Source organism: Chelmon rostratus, chromosome 6 (genome assembly GCF_017976325.1).
Source record: "Chelmon rostratus isolate fCheRos1 chromosome 6, fCheRos1.pri, whole genome shotgun sequence".
NCBI classification, from domain to species: domain Eukaryota; kingdom Metazoa; phylum Chordata; class Actinopteri; order Chaetodontiformes; family Chaetodontidae; genus Chelmon; species Chelmon rostratus.
Genome location: NC_055663.1, coordinates 6032309 through 6057390, shown reverse-complemented (window position 1 = coordinate 6057390; position 25082 = coordinate 6032309). Strand labels below are relative to the sequence as shown.

At 42.6% G+C, this 25082-nt stretch overlaps 2 protein-coding genes across 4 annotated transcripts in view; one reads left to right on the top strand and one right to left on the bottom strand.

The window, feature by feature from the left end:
* Positions 1 to 1113: 1113 nt before the first annotated feature.
* On the top strand, positions 1114 to 4248 carry si:ch73-130a3.4 (uncharacterized protein LOC664763 homolog). Of its 2 annotated transcripts, XM_041939449.1 has the most exons (6): positions 1114 to 1551; positions 1739 to 1931; positions 2075 to 2182; positions 2539 to 2749; positions 2875 to 3028; positions 3250 to 4248. In XM_041939449.1, exons 1-6 carry the CDS (start codon positions 1472 to 1474, stop codon positions 3350 to 3352), a joined length of 849 nt encoding a protein of 282 aa, XP_041795383.1. In that variant the 5' UTR covers positions 1114 to 1471; the 3' UTR covers positions 3353 to 4248. The 2 variants fall into 2 exon arrangements, with proteins under 2 accessions (XP_041795383.1, XP_041795384.1); XM_041939450.1 differs by lacking the exon at positions 1739 to 1931.
* A 1563-nt stretch (positions 4249 to 5811) lies between these two features.
* nlrc5 (NLR family, CARD domain containing 5) overlaps positions 5812 to 25082 on the bottom strand; it is a 30958-nt gene continuing 11687 nt past the window's right edge. Inside the window, exons 13-55 of one of the 2 annotated variants that reach the window (XM_041938226.1) lie at positions 22879 to 22962; positions 22555 to 22638; positions 22354 to 22437; positions 22162 to 22251; positions 21939 to 21989; positions 21805 to 21834; positions 21607 to 21690; positions 20834 to 20917; positions 20499 to 20588; positions 20061 to 20141; positions 19861 to 19944; positions 19377 to 19460; positions 18890 to 18979; positions 18642 to 18689; positions 18521 to 18550; positions 18344 to 18427; positions 18173 to 18256; positions 17616 to 17705; positions 17361 to 17420; positions 17163 to 17246; positions 16950 to 17033; positions 15987 to 16076; positions 15777 to 15842; positions 15153 to 15236; positions 14738 to 14821; positions 14324 to 14410; positions 14149 to 14208; positions 13819 to 13866; positions 13425 to 13508; positions 13251 to 13334; positions 13088 to 13165; positions 12546 to 12620; positions 12364 to 12447; positions 12165 to 12248; positions 11294 to 11392; positions 11072 to 11155; positions 9900 to 9983; positions 8957 to 9040; positions 8778 to 8861; positions 8580 to 8657; positions 8190 to 8273; positions 7589 to 7672; positions 5812 to 7417 (exon numbers count right to left, since the gene is read on the bottom strand). In XM_041938226.1, coding sequence (XP_041794160.1) covers positions 7336 to 7417; positions 7589 to 7672; positions 8190 to 8273; positions 8580 to 8657; positions 8778 to 8861; positions 8957 to 9040; positions 9900 to 9983; positions 11072 to 11155; positions 11294 to 11392; positions 12165 to 12248; positions 12364 to 12447; positions 12546 to 12620; positions 13088 to 13165; positions 13251 to 13334; positions 13425 to 13508; positions 13819 to 13866; positions 14149 to 14208; positions 14324 to 14410; positions 14738 to 14821; positions 15153 to 15236; positions 15777 to 15842; positions 15987 to 16076; positions 16950 to 17033; positions 17163 to 17246; positions 17361 to 17420; positions 17616 to 17705; positions 18173 to 18256; positions 18344 to 18427; positions 18521 to 18550; positions 18642 to 18689; positions 18890 to 18979; positions 19377 to 19460; positions 19861 to 19944; positions 20061 to 20141; positions 20499 to 20588; positions 20834 to 20917; positions 21607 to 21690; positions 21805 to 21834; positions 21939 to 21989; positions 22162 to 22251; positions 22354 to 22437; positions 22555 to 22638; positions 22879 to 22962 — 3355 coding nt within the window. In that variant the 3' untranslated portion in view covers positions 5812 to 7335. The remainder of the gene's footprint in view (positions 7418 to 7588; positions 7673 to 8189; positions 8274 to 8579; positions 8658 to 8777; positions 8862 to 8956; positions 9041 to 9899; positions 9984 to 11071; positions 11156 to 11293; positions 11393 to 12164; positions 12249 to 12363; positions 12448 to 12545; positions 12621 to 13087; positions 13166 to 13250; positions 13335 to 13424; positions 13509 to 13818; positions 13867 to 14148; positions 14209 to 14323; positions 14411 to 14737; positions 14822 to 15152; positions 15237 to 15776; positions 15843 to 15986; positions 16077 to 16949; positions 17034 to 17162; positions 17247 to 17360; positions 17421 to 17615; positions 17706 to 18172; positions 18257 to 18343; positions 18428 to 18520; positions 18551 to 18641; positions 18690 to 18889; positions 18980 to 19376; positions 19461 to 19860; positions 19945 to 20060; positions 20142 to 20498; positions 20589 to 20833; positions 20918 to 21606; positions 21691 to 21804; positions 21835 to 21938; positions 21990 to 22161; positions 22252 to 22353; positions 22438 to 22554; positions 22639 to 22878; positions 22963 to 25082) is intronic. The other variant, XM_041938227.1, reaches the window with a different exon arrangement.

Sequence of the window (25082 nt, the reverse complement as noted above, 5' to 3'; positions counted from 1 at the left end):
GACGGTCGTACCTGACGGTGGTTTTTACGAAGACCTTTCCCAAAATTATAGCAAGCTGGCAATGGTTTTTGTGGTTGTTTTTATAGCGAATTCTTACACTTATATGGAAGATGTGTTGTTCCCCTGGCACTCTCTTGTGGTTAACACAGGTATCACGACCCAGGTTTGTTCATCGGATTACAAAACGCCGCAGTTACAATACCAGGGGTGGAAGAAGTGTCGTTAAGTACAAGTACAACTACTTAAAATAACGCATGTACCCATTGCAGCACAGCGACCCATCTCAGTGTTATATTACCTTATGTTATTGGTTTATTCAAGATTCAAGATTCCTTTATTGTCATTGAGCATGACATGTCAGTGAAATTTGCATTGCAACCCCCATGTTAGAAACGAAAAGATAAGAAAGATTAAAAAATAAAATTAAGATACTAGAATAAAATAAACCAACATGCAGTAAAAATATTCGTAAATGCAATAAAAATATACCAAAAATGAAAATATACTAAGAAAATAAAAATATACTACGCAATAAACAATAAAATATAGCAATGAAATGTACCAACAGCAGATGAAATATACTAAAATGTATAAACTGAATGCAAATGGCTGACCATTTAGTTAAGCGTGTGTGTACTTAAAAGTTAAGCAGGCGAAGGTGGAGGTGAAGGTGTAAAAGTGCAGTGTATTATCACTGATGGATTGCTGTTCATGTTTCATGTCGGTTGATCAGGTGGAGGTGAAGTTATTTGAATAAGAAGCAAGTGTTTTTTATCAGTTATTGAGGAAATTCAGTTTTTACACACAACAGACGTGTGACGGATGGAGTAATGCATTATCAGCAAGTCACAGCGAGCAGTAGAGTAACATTTAATAGTCTCATATATTATAATTTTCACAATCTGATGCGTTTGTATTGTGAATTTTCATGCTACAGTTTAGGGTTATAATATTTTCAGCTGCAGCAGTGAGAGTACAGTACCTTTGTGTTTTCTTATGTTCATTCATTCAAACAGCAGCGTTGGTTAGTAGTTAGTAGGTACCGGAGGGCTCCAGCAGGGGGAGCACAGCGCAGCAGACATCGCTGTCTCCCCACAGCCATTAGTCACGTGATCTAAGGGAAGTTTGTGTCTGTGCGTCTTTCACTCAAATTCTCCTCTTTTCAGGTACGAGTCCCTAATAATAATGGTCGATGTTTACTTGCGGGTTAGATGAATGTGTATATGTGCTCAGGAAACTATTTGTAATACAGTATGTCAGCGTATGATGAAGTAATGAAGTTAATTCCCCGACGACGTGTAAGCTAGCTACACGAACCCTGTGAAATGCTAACAGCACCGTCGTTTGTGGTGCTTCGTAGCCGCGATTGTTGTAGCCATAGACAGACATACCTAGACGCCACTTCGAGCGCTGAATCATACGTCGACGTCGCCGCCATATTGAATGAGGCAAAAGCGAACCGTCGGAGAAGATGCCTCATTCCTGTGCTGCATGGAATTGTACCAACCGGTCCACGGTCCAAACTCGATCTCGTGGGATTACCTTTCACAGGTCAGACTGCAAAAAATACTTTAGATTGTATTTGGCCATTATAACATAATTTTACGAACTAATCACTGACTTTGTGGCTAGTACTATGAAGTCTTTCCTATTTAACTAAATTACCTCGAAGTAACTACTCTGATTGTTGTTAGTTTAGTTGTTAGTTAGCTTAGCTAACTTTTCACATACTATGTAGGTTTCCCAAAGGTACAGAACTGAGGAAGCAGTGGGAAACAGCTGTCAGACGGGAGGGGTTGTCTGCTAGTCCGTCGTCCATGCTCTGCAGTGAGCACTTCAGACCAGAGCAGTTTGACAGGACAGGTCAGACGGTCAGGATAAGAGATGGAGCTGTTCCCTCAGTGTTCACTTTCCCCGCTCATCTCCACAGGGTAGGTGTATAGGATGTAAGGATTAGATCATTAAATGCCACACTATGCTGAAAATGTGTTTTCCCTCTCTGAATGTGAAGGAATCAGTGATGTATTTTGTTTCACACTGTGAGATCATTTCTGTATTTCATCCTTCACTTTAGCCTGTGCCTATCAGGACCTCTCGGACCTCAAAGAAGGCACAGGAGATCCTGTCACCGGACTGTTGCCAGCCAGTCCAAGAGACCAAACCCCTGCCTTTGCCAAGTGTTGTGAGTAATAAGTGCTTGCTATGCTTCAGACAACTGTAAGCATTATAACCCTGGTTATATTCAAACCTCTTGTCACCCCCCTATGCACATACAACACCTCCCACTCTCTGTCACTCTTTCAGACAGACTCACATACACATATGCACGTACATTGAAACATGTCAGTATTGAATCTGCATCCCTGCATCCACACACACACACAGCGCTAGCAGTACAACTGAGGAGTGATAAGATTAAGAATGTGCAAGAATGTGGGACAGTTGACAGCACATTGTACTAGTAATGATGTGACAGACTGTGACTGAGGGATGTAATATTAACATGACTTATAATATTTTCGTCCATGTTTGTACTAGGACCACTCCTATGCTCTGCCTTCATCACATGACGATCTGAAGGCCAGACTCAGGGAAGCCTTGGACAGGGTGGAGAGTCTGGAAAGAGAGAGGAGGAACGCGAAGGACAGAGAGAGGAGGGCAAGGAACACTGTGAGTGGTCTTCTGGAGGATCTCAAGGTGAAGAAAGTGATAAATGAAGAGTTGAAAGAGCAGCTTGATGTATACTCAGGTAAAATGAAAATACAAATCTGGAGAAAATTCAAGCTTCAGTGTTTCATACTTTCCCTTCTTCATCAAGACGTCTTAGTGATTTAAATAGTACTTACTAATTTGCCTGTGCCAATTGAATTTCAGATCTTCCAATACACCTCCTGTCAAAACAGAGCAATGAATACACCAAAGACCAGAGGGATTTTGCCATCACTCTCTACTTACATGGTCCAAAGGCATACAACTATCTCAGAGAGACTCTTAATATCAACCTCCCACATCCACATACGTTGCAAAGGTATTGTTCATGTTATTTGAAGCCTTTTTTTCCTGTTCATGTTATTTTATCCCATTATGACTGAACAAAGTGAAAGGCGGACATAGCTACACATATCATGATTAACATTACCATGAATAAATAATGATACTGCCAATATTGCTTCCAGTGATTAGTAAACAGCCAAAAAAAATCCTGATCAGGGCACCCATATTAAACGACTACTTTTCTTTCTTATCGAGGTGGATGAGCTCTGCGGATGCCAAGCCTGGCCTTAACAGGAAGATGCTAGACATGTTGAAGCGAAGAAAAGAGGAAGACCCAGCTAAATGGGGTTGTGCATAGACATATAATTGTATATAAATGTAAACGTGTGTGTGTGATATATATATATATATATGTTCATCAATCACTGAATATCAAAATGTTAATGAAAATCAGTTAAATGTAAATGTTCATGCTATTTATTCAGAAAACCCAGCTGTCACATCTATGTTTTTTCCGGATCTGGTTATTAGAAACACAGATGTTTGATATAAATATTTCAATATTTATCATCACAATAACAGTGTTACCGACATTGGTAGCAGTAAATCTCATAAAATCATTAGAAAAATACGTACGTTGTTTTTGATGCAAATTTGTCTCCCAAATATATTAGTGCGTGTGAATGGGTAGATAAAATGTATTAACTTCAATCACTTTGTAGGAAGGCACTTTATAAAGTTCAGTCCATTTCCTTGCATTAGTTTACGGGGCAGATCTCCCTCATCCAATATGGCGGACATGCTGTTGTATCGCAGCAAGGGCCAACCCGCTCGATGAGGCGTCTACTTTTATATGTCTATGGTTATGGCATGTAGGCTAATCTGTGTTTATGTTCCAGAAATGTTTGCAATACTGCGTGATTACACTGTTGTATGTTTATATTACGAGTTGCAGCATGTTTTCAGTGTGTTATATATTGTGCTTTGCTGTTTTTTTTTTCTTTATGTGTTATGCCTTCACTTTGCTTGTGATTCAAAGTTGGAATGTAAGTGCAAGTGCTGGCCGAAAGAACAGGCATGTTAGTTGCTGTTAGATGTACATTGTCTGTGGCGATGTTTCAGCACAGTCAACTAATACTAATGTTATATATAATTTCTGTAGCTATTCAGTAGGGCCATTGTACACATGATGACACTGTACTGGCATTTCTATGTATGATATGTATCATTTATTACACGTCTGATCTGAGGAAAGTTAGTGTCTGTGCTACTTTCATTCAAATACTCCTCTTTCCAGGGCTTTTGAGTAGATGTACTTCCACCACTGCACACAACAAATAATGAGAAATTACATGTACATGAGGAAAACAACTTAATAGTGCTGGTGGATGGATGTAGTACAGTGAACTAAAGACAGTGATGAGGACAATAGTATTGACAGAGCCTGAGATTTAATCGTGAAACATCATTATGTCTTGCTAATGTGCATCTGTGTGTCCAGCTGCACCACATTAGCACCACTAGTCTCAACCACAAGAGAGAGCCAGATGAACATAAATGAATGGGAGTCCTATGACGGTGTTTACAGGCGCAGCTGTCATTTCAGCTGCTCATGCTGGCAGGAGCCAGAATGAAATAAGAGCGGGTTACAAAACAAGCACAAGGTTATATATACATGCCATCTTAATTATTTCTACAGTGAAATATTTATATATCAACTTTTAATCATGTATACATGGGGAGTGAGATTTTTGACTGGGCTTGATGCATCTCTGTTACTATTGAAACACGGCTACATGTCTGAAATACAGCTATCAGAGGAGGCAGACAGAGAGCCTGTTAAAAAGAATAAGTGAGGGATAAATGTGATAATACAAAATATTGTCTGCTTCTTCTCTGTTGACAGTGTTTGAGATAACAGGAATGAAGGCAGTGGTGTGACATGGGACTCACACCTGTTGATCTGTACAGTAAGAGGACCTTGTCATCATTTTCAGACCTGTCTGACAGATTCAGTGTGTGTGGATCTGATCTATTTCACTATTTCAAAATTACACAATTATGGAAGCAGTTTCCAAACCAGCCCACTCATTGTGAAACTGGTCCATCCTTCTTTTTAAACTCCAATGTAAAGAGCCTAATTTCACTAATTCACTAGGCCCCAAACTCTTACTAATGTCAAAGTCCCTTGGGAGCAGGATGTATTCAGGGGGAGCTGATGGATGGGAAGATTGTGCTGGGGCTCGTTCACGCCTCCTCAATATGTGCCAGACAAAGTCTTTCTCATCGCATTCATTATAGGATATTTCCTGGCACAAGTGATGCAAGTAACTGTCGTGAACAGACACCTGCTGACCCTGTCCACATGTTCTGGACCTGTCCCTGCTGATCAGAATTCTGGACAGACATTTTTAAACCCTTTAGGGATATATCTGGTGTGGACTGGTTTCCACTCAGCCCCCTGTTAGGTGCTCCTCCCAGGACCAGAATTATGTTTCTCACCTCTCCTCTAATGAGACGTCTTCTTAAATGGAATCATGTATGGCCACCCCGGCACAGCAGGTGGATCAAGGCTATATTATATTACATTAAGCTAGAGAAGATGAGCCAGGAAGGTTCACTGAGAGTCTCTGAAAAAACATCAGCCCTTTTTCTTTACATTTTTCCTGAAGGGAGGGGAAGGGGTGCACACGCACAGTTTGCTATGTTGAAAAAAAGGGGGAAAAAAGGAATTAAGACCAAACTTAGTGGCAAGTTGCAAAGAAATAAAGACAGATTGATAAACTAATTGTGTAAAGTGTGAATAAAGGCCAAAACTCAAGGTAGTCTTTGTTTTATTCTCAACTGACATCTCAGTGCAAGTCAGAATGAATGAATATGAAATCCGTCACCTGAGAACTCAAACCTCAACCTGAACACAAACCTTAAAGAGCAAAACCTCGTTTCACAGATAGCACAGAACACCTCTGTGCTAATTAAAACCAAAGCCTTTGTAGAGATTACAATGAAGCTGAATGAACTGCAAAAGCTTGACAACAATACACAGAGGAATGGGAGAGGAAATACGCTGCATTCGTTTCAGAATGAGTCCATGAATGTGAGAACGTAGAGAGATAACAGTGGTGAGATCTGTAATTGTCCCCTTTTCTGCCATTAAATATACACAATGTGCCTTGTTCAATCTAATTATCATCATCTATAATATAATTATGTAGAAATCTGAAAGACATTATGGCTAAATAAACTTAAAAAACTGATGCTTTCTCTACATGATAACAGCAGAAATAAATACGCAAATTGGATAGAGACCACAACCTAAAATGAGTGTGAGAGCAAACAGCAGAGCAGGGCTCGTCCTCTCAGCTCTTCTTTTACTGTGAGTTTGTGACTTGTTGTGTTTTCAAGCATGTGGCCTCTAGTTATTGTAAACACATCATAGTGCAAAGTGAACATAGTATCAAAGTCAATTTCATCAAAAGGAAACCTTTCTGGAAACAAAGGAGTCCTCCACATCACCTCTGGCCTCTAGGGTCGCGGAGGTGTGGGCTGGCAGAAAGTGCAGGAACAGTAACAAGACTGAAAAGCTGCGGCTGATCAGCCTCATCACAGTATTTCAGTTCACCAGGAAGACACCTTATCTAACTCTCTTTGTTTTGATTTCTCATACATAGTAGCACGTTCTGTAGTGACTGAACAGTGAGACATTTTTCTCATTTGATGTCAGTGTACCTTGCAGACAGCTGTCTGTGTGGCCTGTCCAGAGGCTGTACAGATAACAGTCCGCCAGCTGACCGTCACAGGTGCTGATGTGACTAGTTACGGTTCAACACCTGAGCACCCACGTTAGGATCGCCGCACCCAGCGCGGTTCATCGAGAAAGGGTCGCCGTCAGCTGGTTACGCCAGTTGACCGTGGCGACGCTAGAGGCCAACACGTGTGTATTCAAGCATTCAAATAGGCTGAAAACTACAAGTTTTCTTTCACAGAATTATACATTTGAAACATGCATCTTTACCTCAAGCAGTTCTTATGATTAAAAAACATAGTATACATAGTTACACTCTGTGCATCTACATGAGTTTTCTCCTATAGGGCACCACACAGTGGTCTTATTACCCTTCATACGATTGGAAACACCAGCTGCTGCAGTCATCAGATAGACAACTGATTAAGGGTTTTAAAGCACAAAATGTTACATGGAGATATGAATTATTTGTTGTGAGATTCCTCGTTCTTTCTCATGGTCCTACTGCAGGGAAAACACAACTGTACAACTTTACTGTAGCAGTGCGTCACCTCTGCAATTTTTACTTCTCACTGTCACGTCCATTACAGACCACATTAGGTGGATGAGAAATTCAGCCTCCAGTCCTTCAGATGGAGCCTGTGGGCATCAGTGGGAGAGACCTGGTTCCTCCACAGCCTGAAAAGCACAGTGGTGGGAAAGGTAATATTGTCAATGTTTCAATATATTTTAAAATTTCAAAGCCATGTGACACAGTATTCGATATGCAATCAGCAGGTGAGAAACAGACTCTACAGGTGCCTGTATGAGCCAAACCTCGCCTGAGAGACACTGTGACAGCCAGTTTACCTGATGAGCTGCAGAGCAGGACACGACTGTAAGGCTCGAACCAGGGCCTCCGCCCCTGAGACAGTCACACTGTTTGACTCCAGACTGCCGGAAAGAAACATACATGCATGCTGTGTTACAAGAGTGAGTGAGTGAGTGGAGAGCAAGTGAGTCAGCGAAAGAATGCAATTTGAACTAAATCTACATGAGTGATTGACTGCAGTAAAGACAAAACCAAAACAAAATGGAAAAAATGGCATTTTTATACAAAACTAACCAAAATTCAGAAAAGTCCTGAACTGTGAATGTTACCTAAGTGAGTGTGAGAGTATAATCAGAAAAATGCACGTGAAGTATTATTTAATATTATTATAATAAAGCCATCTGAATGTTGCAAAAAGGCTCCTGTGACTGTTATACTGTTATACATCTCATCATTAGATTATTACTTATGTGTAAAAGCAGGATTGTACTGTTTCAACTATTTTGTGAAATAGTGATTATTTCCATAACCTGCTGATTAGATAAACAAAGTGGAGATAAAATACAATAGTTCCCTCTGAAATGTATTGGGGCAGAGGTAAAAAGTGGTGTGTGTGTGTGTGTTTGTTCACAAACTCACTCTATCCTGGTCAGCTTCGGGCAGAGAGGCAGGACTCTGGCCAACTCCTCTGCCACGTCATCACCACAGTTATTCCAGCCCAGGCTGCAGACACATTGGTGAAGCACTTTGAAACAAACGATCCCCCTCAACGATCCCTCCACAAACCTCACAGCTCACGTTAGACATCACAGTCAGCCATGTTTACGTCCCACACAGGCTGATTCACATTACCGTTGACTCCATAAATGCAGGAGGACTGTGATCAAACACTGGAACTTCTCATCTTATTTGATGCCAGGAAACTCCACATTGCACACATATGTTTACCAAAGAAATAATATTGTAATGTAATATAGTAAGATTGATTTTAATAATTTTTACTGACAATGGATTAAATCATGATCTTACCCCACATCCTGTATGAGGGGACAGTGGCCCAGACTGGCAGCTACAGCACACAGCTCTGAAGTCCCAACAGAGGTCAGACTGACAGACCACACACAGAAACACAAACACATTATTAAACATAAAACCAATGATGAGGGGATCTAGTCATCCATCAGGGTTGTGACTCCCAAAATGCTCGGAGGAGTTTCAGAGTCTTACTGAATCTTGGTGAGGTTCTTCATGCATATTATTGCTTTGGACAGACTCACTGAGCCTTCAAATCCAACACGGTTTTCTGAAATACTAGAAGAGACACACATGAAGAACGTAAAACCTCAGGACAAGCCAAACAAATGCAGTAAATGCCAATAAGAAGCGTGAATGTGTGTGTGACTTACTCTAACACTGTGATGTGGGTCAGCGATGGCAGGACGAGAGCCATCCTGGCAGCAGTGAGGTCACCCAGATCGTTACCAGACACACTGGAAGACAGCACAAATGGCTGGGTTTTAATCGTGTACTGATGGAAGCATGCAAGAGAAAATACTTAATTTCTTTTCTTGAATCAAAGTACACAGAGTACAGATAATACAATAATGAGTCATATCAAATTTAAAGGTTATAGGAAAAAACTACACTTTTCCCAGCAAAGGACACAGTCCTGAGAGTCGGATGGACCAAACTCAACAGGGTTCTCTGCACATCTTCCAGCCATTTGCGGCTGAATCAGATGCTTCTCAGCTCGAGGACAGCAAACTTCCAGGGAAAAAGGGGACAGATTGGTTTGCAGCCTCTTTAAATTCCCCCGACCTGCAACGATGCTGCAGAGCCACGGTTAGTCTGTGCAGCAGCGTACTCAGTGTTTCGTGTGTGTGTTGCAGTTGTGCTCAGAAATGTGAATCTTTAAGAGGTTGAAACTGAATTTGTAATGTCTCCTAATTTATTACACTTGATGGATGCGATACTTTCTGAATCTTTTTAACTTGTATATCTGTGTTCTTTTGTTGTGATCATGGTGCATGGACTGTGGGACGTGGACTACAGTAACTCACACTCTTACATCCATTATCCAATAAATCTGAAATCCTCTTCAACCAATTATCCACTGACGATTGTGTACCTGTTCTACGTTGACTGTACATGTGTTTGCTTCATGTCCATTTTGACTCTGATGAAGCCACAGTGGCGTCTAAAAGTTTGCCTGTTCCTCGTCAGTCAGTTACCTCCTTCTTCCCTTGGATGCCGTGTAGCTTTCACACGTCACCTCCCCACAGGGTGACGTTCCAACAGTGTTAACAGGAATGACAACAGGAAAGATAAAAAATGTCATTGTGTCCTTACTGGAGCTCTTCCAGGTGACCACAGCTGCTCAAAGCCTCCAGTAGCTTGTCTCCTGATTGGTCACTGATAAGGTTCTTAGAGAGACTGGAGGGCCGACACACACACACACACAGACACGCACACACGCACACACACATTTAATGTAAAATAAGTTGTTTTCGTTCTGTCTGACTGGGCAGTGCTGAAGCAGAAATGCATCACCTCACCAAATGAAGGCCACATGACTTTGTGACTGTCAGTCTGACACTTGGAAAGGAGGAACCTGCTGCCAAATGGAAACAGCTGGTCCTCATAAATGCCCCCCCCCCAAAAAAAAGGTGATGATAGTCCAATAAAGTGACCTGTACGCTCTGAGTGATTGTCACTCTTAACACACAAGCAAGAGCCAGCAGTGGACAAGCCTATGACCTGACCTGGCAATAGACACGATTTGCCTTAACATATCATTATAAGGTAAATGTTGAAAAGTGTACTAGCTTTAGTATAATGACGCCATCAGTGTTTAGATTGTCTTCAATATGCAATTCTGAGTGCCACCCGGTACAGTCTCTCGAGACAATGGAGACTGACTGGTGATCAGGTCCGGCTGCCACCATTTCTATCTGCTTTCATATCTCCATTGTAGATTAAATAAAGGAATGAACTCACACTTTGTCTCCTAATGTTTTCTTCTACTCCCCCCTCCACACCGGCGCCAACCCCTGCTGTAGTTACTTCTTTTCATGAAGCAATACTCAAACTATATCATTACCCCATATAAAATCATGACAGATTCACTTTGCCTCTTCAGTGAACACGCTTCTTTCTCCTCTCTCACTTCCAAAGTGGGGGTGATTGTTTCTGAACGGAAATATGGAAACAAATGCAGTGTGTCCTGTGTTGGTAGCTGCTGAGCTCGGAGGAAAACTGAACGCGGTCCACTTGTCTTTGCGACAGAAAAGTCTGTAATGTAAAAAAATTGTCTCCACTTTGCATGCACTCTTGAGTTTAGTCACAAATGCCAAAGCAGTAGATTATTTTATTTAAAAATGCTAAGAAGAGGAAAGAGCTCTTGCTTGTTTTTCATTAAGGATTACTTTAAGCATGTCTCGTCTCTAGTTGCTAAATGCTGCACAACTGCCTGTCACGGGGTTCCTCAACCATTTTTTTGCCGCCAGGACCTTCCTGCCTACCTGATCTTCCTGAGCTCCGTCCAGACAGGAAGCAGTCTCGTCAGCAGCTCTATTCCTATATCAGCCATCCTCCAGCCCTCCAACCTGAAGCAACATGAAAAAGAACACATCCAACGTGCCTGATGAGAAGCTTATGACATCTTTTGACAGACAAAAATGTGCCTCTTCACATTTGTTCATGTGCAGCGTGCTTTATATACAGTATACATGTGAAACACTCACTCTATCTCCTCCATTCCTGTGAGCCGCTCCAAAGCAGGTAGGAGATCTAACACAGCGTTCACTCTTGATTGTCCCATTGCTGTGCCAATCTTATTTAGCCTGACACACACACACACACACACACACATTGCACAAACAAAGGGTCACATGTACTGTTCAACCAAGCAATGGGACCCTCTGTAAAACTGTTATTCTGGTTCCAATCTAGGAGTGGAAATCCATTAAGTGAATGTGAGGAGGATGCATAACCATGTCAATACGATACACGATATGTATTTACACACTGTACAAACACCATTGACATTTGCCGTCTAAGTTCTGACCTGGAAGCCCCTCAGCAAGCGGCACTTTACAGCTTAGCACTATGAGAATGGTACATTTCTCCCGGGGGCATTTATGATGCACTTCATGTGGAGCTGATGACACGCTGGTATGATAAGCTGCGCCAACCGTGGCTGTAATGTGAGCAGTGAAGGAGCAGTTTTGGCAGCAACAGTGTCAACCAAGGCATGATTTCATAAATAGACCAGATTATTAGAGAGGTGATGGATATGCGTGTGGGTAAAGAGCGCCAGTGCGAGCGTAGCAGTAAATGTAAAGCCATCTGCCTGAAACAGCCTTGCAGGCTTAGCTCCACATAGTAAATACATACTTACAGCAGGACTACATGATGAGGAGCTATAAACAGGCCACATTATACTGCTCTTGATTAGCCTTCAACATCACTTGGACATGTCAGACGTTGGATTATATCAGGACTTTGACAAAATCTTAATTAATTATTGTTTGGACCTCTGCCAATAACTCTTCTTTGGGTGGAGCACATGAAGTTGAGTGAGACTGCAGCAGTAGACCAGACTGTGTTTCTTACTTGAGACTGCGAGCAGAGTTGATATTCCTTAATGATTGTGCCAGACACGCCCTGCTCTCCTCATTCAGCTCCAAAGAGTCCAGACTTGGGGCGCACACACACACACACACTTAGAACGTCAAGACATTACTGAAGCCAGTCTATCTGTATTGACATTTTCACACACTTGTTCATTCATATGCATGCATGTGCGTCCTACCAAAGGCCTTCCAGATTGACACACTCCCCCAGGGCTTTGATGAGCTGCAGCCCTGCAGCCGCTGACCAGACACAATGAGAAAGGCTAGAGGAGACAAGTCAGATGGTAACATTGTCTAATGTTCATAGAGAACAGTTTACACTTCTGCAGAAATACTATGATACTGAATGTTTGATGCTTACTTGAGCGATCGCAGACGGGGCAACACTGTGGTCATAATCTGAGCTGCTGTGTCACCAATCACATGACCTGATAGACTAGGAGAATAAAAAAGGAAGATTTCATTTCAGTTCATGAGCGTAACACATAAATGTTGTGCTGCCTATCCAGTCAAACCATGGCATGCAGTGCTCACAGTTTTTTTCATGCATGTGAATGCATGATATGACGTGCGTGATATGACCCATAGTTGGAGAGCTGACAATCAGTCCATACAGTCAGTAGTCTTTGATGCGTTGCCCGACAGCAGTGTTGGTTTTCAGTTGCCTTCGAGCTCAACTTTCGTGCAAAACATCATAAGTTATATGAATGTACAAAAAAATAAAATTAGAGAGAGCTAAAAGCTTTTCAAACAGGCAGAACTCATCTGGCCACGTTTTTGTTGTCAATACTCCCAGGCCCTCTGATCCTGCCTACAATGCATGCTGACAATTAGATCAGTCCTTTAAAATGTGAATGAAGACAACGAGAGGAGAAAAAGTGAAAATGTGGATGTGTTGCTCACTTTAAGCACTGAAGGCCTGTGACCTGCAGCAAGGCCTCTGAGAGCTTCTCAACCACACACGTCTCTTTGGAACCGATGCTGCAAAGGATCAAAGCAGAAGCTCGTCATGCTCGAACTTTAAACCAGACATTAGCAAATGTCAAATGTGAGAGAAGACTCTCACCTGAGAGACGTGAGGTGCGGCAGCGAGGGTAGAACAGAACAGAGGAACTCAGCTCCCTCTAGGCCCAGGCTGTTTTGGGAAAAACTGGAAACAATGACAACAAAACATGATTTGACGACACTTCCCTGGATTAGACGCGTCATCATATTCAGACACAAAAGAGAAAACACTAACTCCAACTCTGTCAATAAAGGACACTTCTGGATGATTCTGGTCATAGATGCAAGCTGGTGTCCCTCCACTGCACAGTCCACAAGGCTGGAGGACAGAAGAGAGAGGAAAGAGTCTATCTGGGGTTAATTCATAATCATTTGAAACAATGAAATCTTGTTTTCTATCAATATATATGACATCTTTAATAGTGCAACAAATTTGTTTTGAAGAGTAAAAAGGATCATAGCTGATCACTGCTGTGATAATGGCCAATTAATGTATATTTTCTCAAGGGAAGCTAACATGACGTTGATATTATGCTGGTACAATGATGCGACTGTGATAAAGTTACGCATCACTTCAAGGTTAATTTACTTAATAATGCTTTGGCGAGCACATATAAAGGAAAAAGTACCCTATTTTCTCTGTGGGCATCGAAGGAGTCAGATCTGCTGAGTCATCACTGAAAACACAAAAACACATGAACGTTCACAGCTAGTGTAGGTAATGCATGTCATTTTCCAAAAGAGTTTTTGCGGTATGTGTTAAAATTATCTTCACATTCTGCTATCTATCTATCTCTGACACTTTGAACCCCCTTCAGCTGAACGTGAAGCCCTCGGCTGTCAAACTCTGCACAGACATCATTCTACACAGCGAAGCTCAAACATCCAGGAGAAGGAACAGTGAGCTGAACACATGTTTGAGTCGAATTAACTTAAAGATGCAACCTGAGATGTGTTACCTGACTGAAGTCAGTTCAGTGGACTTCATCAAAGACAGGTGCAGCGTGGTGTAGTGAACCCTGCAAAGTCAGTGTGTAAAGGACTGTTACACAGGAAGCAGACATATGGTTTGATGTGGGCCATTCTGCAACAGCTCTGTCTTCCAATGTGTATGTTTTCATCTGCATGTCTCACATGATCGTGCGTATGTTGCTGTTGAGGTCCAGACATTGACACACCAAACTAACAGCTTCCTCAGATCTGATCCAACTCTCCTCAATACTGACAAGGAAGAGAGAAAGAAACACAGCTCACACAGATGCATTTCAAAAGATTCATGGTCAGAGGGTTCATTAAAATAACTGGAATATTAAAGAGAACAATTCACAAGATGCTGCGGTGTTCATCCAAACACCATCGCCAGCTGTAAAAGTGACAACAAGCAACTCTGGCAAGAAATGCACCGAAAGAAGTCACATGATCAGCACATGAGCGGAGATGTGATAGTCACATGAAAAGTCGTCTGTGGTCCAGTGATTTTAATAAACAGAAAGTGCTTTGACACTTCCCTTTAGGAGCAAACAGCACGGCTACTGTCTTCCCTCTCACCTGACCCTGAATCCTCTCTCACTGCTCTTCAGCACTTTCACGAAGTCTTCAATCCAGTCCGACTGCAGCTTATTGTTCTTCAACCTGTGGACCAACAAGACAGGAGTCATCACTGGCTTTCTGAAATACACTGGACCAGCTGAGACACTTATCATCAGTATCAGTAGGTGCCCTGCTGGTCAATCATATTTGTCAAGACAAATATCAATAATACATAAAAATAAGAGAAATAACGACAAAAATAAACACTGCCCTCAGACAGTTGTTATACTAAAGCTTTGTTATCACCTGGTTTTTGAGATGGTTTCATAGATCAAAGTGTTTCACACAATGTTCTATGAGAGTGCTATAAGACAGTCAATTTTATTTCAAAAATACAACGTCCAAGTTCTTAAATTCCCAACAGTGTACTTACTCCAGTTTGGTCAGACTGGGACAGACAGACACGATCTCTGCTAATCTGACCAGATGTTCACGTTCCAAACTACTCTCTCTGACGCTGGCGGAGAGGCAGGAAAGATGGGAAGAGAGAGAACAAGCAAACAGTAAGTCAGTTATATACAGCCTAACGAATGAATGCAGGTATATTGAAAGTTTTAAAAACCTAAGTTGACAACAAACAGGGACCTATGACTGTCTGCAAAGAGTGCTAACAATCAAACAGCAGTTTTCCTCTGACCTTCTGTAGCATCAATTATGTTGTGTGAAAACAGCATATGGTGGAATGAATTTGGCTCTTCCTGTCTGTTTCCATCTATCAGATCTTGGCCAGTAACAGAAACCTGACATCTCTGATCAACCCCGTTGCTGACATAAGAATTGTCGTGAATTAAACTGAGTAGAAACCACCACAGGAAAACCACAAAGTAACTTAAATGTCAGAGCAGGAAGACCTCACACACTGCATCCTATACATCAAAGGGGCGCAGTGGTAATGCGGTAATCACTTGAAGGTCAACTTGTGCGTCAAATGGAAAGCCTGGCACGATGACAGGTTAGGAATTTCGACTTTTGGCATTCTGGTTTCTCCTTGTCTTACCTCAGAGTTTTTTCACAGCCTTCATACTGTGTAAACCAGACGACACACCTCTCCCTGGCTCCCAAACTGCCAGCAGACGTTCAGAGACAAAGAGATGGATGGGGACGAAACTTCATTAATTCATGCAGCTTTTCATTCTTTCCACTATTCATTTAATTGCTTTGTTCTCTCGGTCCTTTCTCAGGTCCTGTCCACAGCACACAGACTCACCTGACTTCTACATCAGAGACGTTAGCACAGGTAGACAGCGCGCTGGCCACATCCAACAGTCCCCGCTGGGTCAGGCTATTGTTGCTCAAACTGTGTATGAAGACACATTAAAGATCAGAAAGGTTATTCTGTGTTTCACTCATTTACTAACACATGTGTTATATTACACTGACCATTTTCCAACACTATGGCTACGTGCTGTAAGTGATATTTGTTGTTGAAAACCAAAAGCACGACAAGAGGCCCTGTTGGCACAAGACATGACAGAGCAGGAGAAGCACAGGTGTTGATATCAAAATAAAATGAACGGTGGCTGAATTCCATTTAGCTGCATGCACTGTTCATGCTGGCTCACTGTCACACTGCCACGGTTTACTGGGACACTAGAAGCTACTACTACAACAAGTCAGGGTGTCTGCTATGGTTCAAATGAGGTTATTCAAGAGCTGTTTTAGTTGAACAATTAACTTACCAATCAAAGATAATAAATATAAGACATTAAATTTGCAACAGTACACTTGACTGAAAATGAAATCTATATGCAACAACAAAAAAAAACCTAATAATGCAATTCAATATCCTGCATTTCTTGCTCTCATATCTGCCAACACTTTGGCTGAAAAGACTGAAAATATGTCAGTTAGGCTTGAATTTGCAGTAAAAAAAAAAAAAGTAAAAACAAACAAACAAACACTGATGTGCTTGTCTGTGTGCACACATGACTCTCCTAAATGCTTCTTTACAGTATGTGTATCCTACTGTCTTATTAAAAACAGGCCTAATCAATTAAATACATTTTTCTACTTCTACTTTTCTATTATTTTGCAGAGGGACCAACTGATTTTCACATTTTTCCTACTTTTAACAAGGCCTTCATAAAAACAGTGTTGTTTGCTGGTTGATTTACAGCAGAAACAAGCAAATACAGAACTGAACATCAGTGTTTCATAACACGAGTCTTACTTGACGCAGCTGGTGATTTTAAGATCTGGCAGACAATCGACAAAACGCTTCACGCCTTCATCTTCCAGTTGGTTACTTGATAAACTGCAGTCAAAAGAAAGGATGACTCGGCATTACTCAGCAGTAAGCACCGGTATGTATGTACAGTGTATGGGCGCACACTAATAAAGATGTAAGAGTGTGTTTTGTGTGTGGTTTGTGTGCGGGTCGTACTCCAGGTCAGACAGGTGGGGACCCTGCTGCAGGATCTCAAGCAGTCTCTCCAAGTTACCTCCATTCAAACTGAAATGAGTTAACCTGTGTGCACAGACAGACAGACAGACAGTCACAATGCGATCATAAATGACTTTCACTTTTTCTTCTGACATTTCTCAGCTGATTTATGCGTTTATTCATGTGCTGATCACAGACCTGCAGCTGGTGTGTTCTGCTTTCACACGTCCAAAACAGATGAATGATTCAGTCTGAGGCCTGAAGACGAGTTCAAAGCAGCATTTAACAGAAACTCAGGAAAACATGTAGAATTACTGCAGTGACGTATTTACAGCATTATAATTAACTGAAGCCACTACAGTACAGCCTGCTCCGACAGAGAAAAAGCTCCAACTTTCAACACTTTTCAAACGCAGCAGATTGTTGTCTCGATGGAAAGGAAAGGAAAAGTACCTGAGCTCCACTGACGTGACTCGCTGACTAACAGTCCAACAGCTGACCAGCAGCAGCGCTGCAGCTGTGGATGTGATGCTGTGGCTCACACTGAGGAGGAAGTCGACAGAGTTGATTCAGATGAGGAAAGGGAAATGAGAAAGCAACCACAGCGGTCACCGGCACGCATCATGCTCAGTATCGTTAAGGGTTGTGGTTCTAGATTGAACTATGGTGACTTTTTGGGGCAGCATGTTTTGGTGTGGTGCAGCAGACAATTAGAAAAAAGAAGCTTTAGCACTGACACCAAGGAGGCGGGCGTTCACACTGGGCCATCACTTCTGGTTCATCCCAAACTTAAAGGTGTCCATGTCATCATAAACACTTGATTCTGTTTGACTGATGTCACAGGACTGCCCTCACTTCTGGACTGTGCCATCATCTATATGTTTTCCCCATCGTACTAACTAACAATACATGTCAGTACAGTAGTTAATATTCACATATTTGTAACATTTTTCAGCATAACTCCTCCATCTGGTTATCTGTTAATGCTGCCGGCCTTTAGGTGGTCTTACTTGAGTCTCTGCAGTGACATCATCCTCGGCAGGACCTTCAGCAGATTCTCAACAGCCTTGTCCGTCAGTGAGCTGTGGGACAAACTGACCCAGCGAAGAAGTGTATTAATGTCTACCCATTTGTCACAATCATGAAATAATAATGTGTGGACGTACAATAATCAGACTTACTCTAACTCCAGATCGGAGTGACACTGGGCCAGTCTTCTACACAGCGCGGTTACATTAGATGGCGGGAGGCTGCTGTTGTTTATCCTACAGTATAAATAAGGATCATTTTGTAATTTCACTTCAAAGTAATGACTAGTGGTAAACTGTTAAAGAAAACTCTTTGTGATCTTACTGTACCTGAATATCTTTAACTGCTGTTTGTCATCGCTAAAAAAGAGCACAGCGTGAGCTTATTAAGTGCAAATGAAAACAGTGGTTTCCAGATGTGTGGAGGTTTTCACTGATGCAGCATTTCTACCTTCTGTCAGGGCAGAACTTCAGGGTCACCTGCTCTCTGCCTCCGTGACTGTAAAACAGGACACAATCAGATCAATAACCTGCACAATAACCTGCAATAACCTGGTCTCCCCAATCAGTTCACTTCTATATATATATATATATATATGATACAACATTTCTCAGCAGCTCGCCACAGTGGAGAAACAGGTGCTCACTGTGTTGCTGCTCTAATAAAATCATTAAACTCAAACGTAAAACAAAGAGTACCTGATGAGAATCTGTGTTAAGTTGTTATGGGAACACAAAGCACCAGCCAGCATCACCACTCCCTCCATGCTGATCCTGTTATTATGGGCACTGACAAACACACACAAAGAACAATGAGCAAAGGAGAAGGACATCATTAGCTCTAAATACACCATTTACACTGAATAAAGGCCCAAAGTAAACACAGCGCTGCCAGCGTCGACACATTTTGTTTGAAACCTGTCTGGTGAGAAAATAACCGTCCAGCTTTAGCCAGCTAACCAAGATTAGATCAGCTCTGTCTGACAACAGAGTCTCATCTTTCATTTAAAACACACACCTCAGTACAGTAGCCACAACACACGATGCTGCTAGCAGGGTCACTCACTCTTATTAAATGCACCACATACAGCCTTATATCTGGGGTTTGCTGTAAAGATCGTAAAGTTTCAGGTTGTTTTTTTATTGTTTGGGATGTAGCATTAGCCACTTTATGTTTGAGTCTTACTTGATCTCCTGGATGCTACTCAGATGAGGCAGGACCTCCAACAGTTTCCCCAGACCTTTGTTGCCTAAACAGTTACTGGACAGACTGACGGACAAGAGAACATCATGGGTAGAAACACTAAAGTAAACTGGGGATGCGGATTACATAAACAAAATATCAGAAAAATAACATAATTATATCATGATTACAATCATATTAAATTACATTCTAATTTATGGTTCCATCTGAACAGCATGCAAACAGTTTGCAGTTCATAACTCCTTCGTACATGCGCTACATGTATGGCATGCACTGATCCTGCTGTGCTTTTGTCCCACAGCCAGTCAGCAAAGGCACAAGTCCGAGTCACATACTGTATGTCAGTGTTTCCTTCATCTTACAGTTAACTGCGCATTAACTACACACAGCAAGAATGAGCATGCAGCGTATCTGTGTTACAGGCCGGTAAGCCCTTGGCTTTTGATCATGTTCTCGTGTGTCTTACTCCAGCAAAGTGAGATCAGAGGAGGTTCCCAAACTCCTCCACACCCTCTCCAGATCAGCAGGCAGCAGACCACAGCAGCTGAGACTGACAGAGGCAACATCTTCATCATTATCATCATCATCATCATCATCAGTAATACCAATACTAAGTAATATATTGTTGATTGTTACTTCAAGTGGATAGCTGTACTTAATACATACCAGAGCATTTTAGATCTTTCATCTGCAGGTTTTTCTCTCCCTCCAGAGAACACTATAGACACCTGGGCAGGACTCTGCAGTCTGAAACACGAAGAAAAACACTGATGCTGACCAGTGGTGATGCCACTGTTTAAGATTTAAATTAAGTCATCTATGTGGATTAGTATAACTAAACAAGTACTGAGTATTTTTGAATGCTCCTAACGTTTCATACCAAAGCAGTATATATTAAAAAAAGAGAAAAAAAGAAAAATGAATGGTAACTAATATAATTTACACAGAGATGAGCGTTGCTGAACAATGACATGGTGGTCCTGCCTCTTGTAATGATAACCATGCATTTGTTAGTACAGTATGTGTAAAGGTATGCACAAACCTTTAAACATACTGTGTGCGTGTTCTTGTAGTGTGCAATGCCCATGGTAGGTGTGTTTGTACCTGATATGAAGCTCCATCACAGCAGGGCAGTCAGGCAGCAGAGCAGTCAGGATCACCAAATCCTCCACTGAAGAGCAGCTGTCATTCACACTGAGAAGAGACCCCTGAACGTCAACAATCTGCTGCTGTTCTTGCCAATCCTTTACCACAAAGACTGAAACGATGCATTAAATGTCTTCTTGGATGGCTCGGTAAAATAGGGTGTGGCATAAATGGCATATTGGAATAGCAAAGGTAGTATAGTAAAAAGCAGCCTATGCAGAATACATGCAGCTTCATGTCACTGTTGTATTGTGTGCTCTGTGATGTGGAGTTTGGTATGAATCCAGTCTTACATGATCTTTTCTGTCATGTTGAACCTTGGCAAAAACTGAGTGAGCATCCTCAGAGTTTCCACATCCCACTGGCCTCCAGACAGGCTAGGGTGTACACACACACAGAGAGAGATCATTAGCATTTGATCTGAATTAATATAGTATACATACTATCAGTCCCAATAAGACACACAGACAGAATATCCACTATGACCTGTATGTTAATATCACTGCTGCATTAATGTGCGTGTTGCACTTTGCTGCTGTAGAGGTTTAAGGCTGAGCTCATCTGAATTACTTTATGCACTGTTGGGTAGTTTTATCAAGAGTAATGCATCAAATTCTATGAGCTCATCATATGTTTATAATTTTCTACGAGTCCAAAAAGTCAACTTTGAGAGCTTCTAAAAACAGCCTGTTTTCAGCTTTGTCACAATGCACTTTCCAGCTAATCTAAGCAGGTTTTTAAATAGTGTATGTAGTGTAAGAATGAGGACAGTTTCTTAACCCAGTAAAGAAGAGTTAATCCTTCAGTTTATCGGAAAAAATCTAATTCAAACTCACTACATTTGGGGATACATGGTTTTCACTGGAAAGGAAGGGCATGAGTAGAGCTTCATGCATCTGAGGTGTGGTGGAACGGAAGTTTAAAGTTGCATATGATGGAACCACTTTTTGGAATTTGCACTTAGTATTTGCAGTATCTGAGTAAATGTGCTTCGTTCCCGTCCACCACAGGCTGCATGTCTCTTGCATCTCTTTACGTCTGAAGATGTGTTTTGAGGTTTGCTTACTCCAGGACGGACAAGGCGGGGACACGTGCCAGTGACTCTGCAAGTTTATGCATCTCAGGCGTGCTCCACTTCTGGTTCAACAAGCTGGAGAACAAACGGTATTTTTTACTTCAAAGGATGAGCAAAGTTCTTTAAGGAAACTGGCCACGGTCATAAAGACCTGGAAAGTGGTCAACATTTTGATACTTTGACACTTACCTGACTCTTGGCTCAGACTTAGTTTTATAACTGCAGAGGGGAATACATACGTAAGTAACACAGAAGTCATTCATATTACAGACATAACATGTCACAGACACACTGTGCGGTGTTTATCTAGCCATCACACTCACCCATTCAAATCAGAGTTTTGGGAGAAAGTTACTGCCACTTCCTTCATCCCACTGCAGAGAAAAATGCATATTGTATGATGACGTTTAATTGCTTACTTTTAAAACAATCTGAAACTTCTGACTTTTATTTAATTCCTCCGAGCTCTGTAAAGTTCATGAAAAAATACAGACGCCTGTAGCTTAGTTGGTGTTTATCTGTGTATGTGTGTGTGTGTGGTCATACTCTGCGTGAACGTGCTGGATGTTCAAACATGAAGACATTTTCCCGATGAGGCAGTCCACTGCTCTCAGAGAGCTGTTGTTTCGACCCAGCCTGCAAGACACACACACACGACCCCTGTGCATGGAATCAGCTAAATCTACAACAAAATCTTTACATATTGTGCTTCTTTAAAAATAGCAGCATGCACTTTACATTACAGAGAGCAGTCCTGGTAGTTTGGTAAAAACATCGGCGATGTGTTCGATCCCTGCGTCTTTCAGATTGTTGTCGCTCAGACTGCAAAACAAAAACAGAAACCTGGAGTCACGCTTCAGAGCTGCATCCAGAATATCTCAGCATTACTATATATTAGGCATCAGCAACACAATTAAAATTATATTGTAGCAAATATACTTGATTTCAGTGACAGCCGGACAGTTCTGTAGAGCCGAGGCCAAACATACTGCTCCTGTGGCAGTCAGACTGGAACCACAAAACCTCCAGAAGACAAAAGACAACATCAGTCGCTGCTGCAGGGGCGTTCAGACCAACCGCTTCTACTACAATCCCTCCAGCATTTCAAAGAACGACATATACTGATCTGTGAGCAGACTCTGAGGAGGGTAAGCAACATTTACACTACATCGCTCTTGATAAGCTAGACATGAATTCGTGAGAGGTTCAAAAGACAGACATGAAACACGTAAGGAAAAAGAAAAGCAGCAATTTGAACCTTACTCTAGTTTTCTCAGGGTTGGGAACTTTGGCAAAATGGAGGACAGCTTCTCAGCAAACTTGTCACCATACTTACGGCCGCGAAAACTGAAAGCAAACAAACAGTGGAGAAAAGAAATCACAAACAAGCCTTCGTGTTGGATTAGAAATGCAAAGACCCCCTCACCCCAAAGATATAAAAAGTCAGATTTGTTAAACGGTATAATCGAATATATTAGTGAATAAAAACTGCATTGGAGCTCTGTGTGACACTGTGACAGAGCTGCTGCTGGTTTCCTCCTGTTGTGACCCATATCTTACATAGTGATATGTATACAACTCTGTTGCTGTTGGCAAAGTGTAGTGTGCTTACGAACAAGAGCCTGAGTTTGTTTTACAGCTATAATCTGTTATCCGTTATTTGCGTAGCTCGGTCCGTGTTCGTGCCAGTTTCACTGTTTATTGTTTTATGTGCGAAGTGGTGGGAGTTCAGTCGGCCTGATGAAACATCCCTTAAATGCCATTCCATCCACGAGTCCAGGGCACGGTCGGGTCTGCTTGTTGCAGACAGTCTCAGGCAGCCACGGGGCACAGCAGGGAACAAAGAGCCTCAGTCAGTTTTACAGTATGCGGGACAGGTGGCCTGAGGAATGTCAACAGAAAAGCGGCGGCTCGTTCCACATCTGCTGTCCTCTCAAGGGCCAGAAGTAAACACAGGTTTCTAGAGCCTTGATAGATTAACACTGTCCACCTGGGCAGATGAACGACAACCCGGAGGCGGCCGTGATTGTGGCGGGGGACTTTAATCACGTTGAACTGAAGGCGGTGTTTCCCAAATTTCATAAGTACATAAAGTTTCCTACCAGAGACAGTAACATTTTGGATCAAGTTTACTGCAACATCCCTGCGGCTTACAAGGCTGTAGCAGCTCCACACCTGGGCATGTCAGACCACATCTCCGTGAAACTCATTCCTGCCTACAAGCCTCTGGCCTGCAGAACAAAGCCGACCACCAGGACAGTACAGATATGGACTGAGGAGGCCTCCTCTGCACTTCAGGACTGCTTCGAACTGACAGACTGGACTGTGTTCAGAGAAGAGGCAGACCTTGAGGAGTACACATCATCTGTATTGTCTTATGTTCAGTTCTGCACTGATGCTGTCCTCCCTGTTAAGACCATCACAGTGTTTCCCAACCAGAAACCATGGCTGGACAGCACAGTGCGGTCCCTGCTGAAAGCCCGGGATACTGCCTACAGATCTGGAGACAGGCTGGCTTATAGCAGGGCTCGAGCAGAGCTGAAGAAAGGAATCAAGCAGGCCAAGCTCCAGTACAAAAACAAAATTGAAGATCACTTCAAGAACAACAACCCACAGAGCATGTGGAGAGGCATCAGAACCATAACGGACTACAAGCCGAACACTCAGCTCACCAGCCACGACCCCGCCCTGCCTGACACCTTGAACAGCTTCTTTGCCCGCTTCAACACATCAGGCAGCAGAGAAGTCACACACCTACCCCGGCTGGAGGAGCAGCACCAGCCCCTCGTCCTGCAGCAGCACCAGGTGTCATCCACCCTGAGGAGGATCAACACCCGCAGAGCTGCAGGACCGGATAAGGTGTCAGGCAAGACTTTGAGGACATGCGCTGACCAGCTAGCAGGAGTGTTCCTGGACATTTTCAACCTGTCCCTGCAGCTGTCCACGGTTCCTGAGTGCCTCAAGTCCTCCACCATCATTCCGGTACCGAAGAAGACATCCATCACCTGCACTGACCCCGGTAATCATGAAGTGCTTTGAGCGGATTATTCTCAGGTACATCAGAGACTTCATCCCCTCGGACCTAGACAGCCTTCAGTTTGCTTACAGAGGGAATCGGTCCACAGAGGATGCTGTCTCCATCACCCTGCACACAGCCCTGACCCACCTGCAGCAGCCCAACACCTACGTCAGGATGCTATTTGTAGACTTTAGCTCAGCTTTTAACACCGTCATCCCAGACAAGCTGGCGCTGAAGCTACACACGGTGGGTCTGCCTGCGTCTCTGTGCCACTGGATCAGAGACTTTCTCACCAACAGGCCTCAGGTGGTGAGAATAGGGAACATCACATCATCCCCTCTGGTCCTCAGCACGGGCACGCCACAGGGTTGTGTGCTCAGCCCAGCCCTCTTCACCCTGTTCACTCATGACTGTGCTGCCATCCACCCCACCAACACAGTCGTGAAGT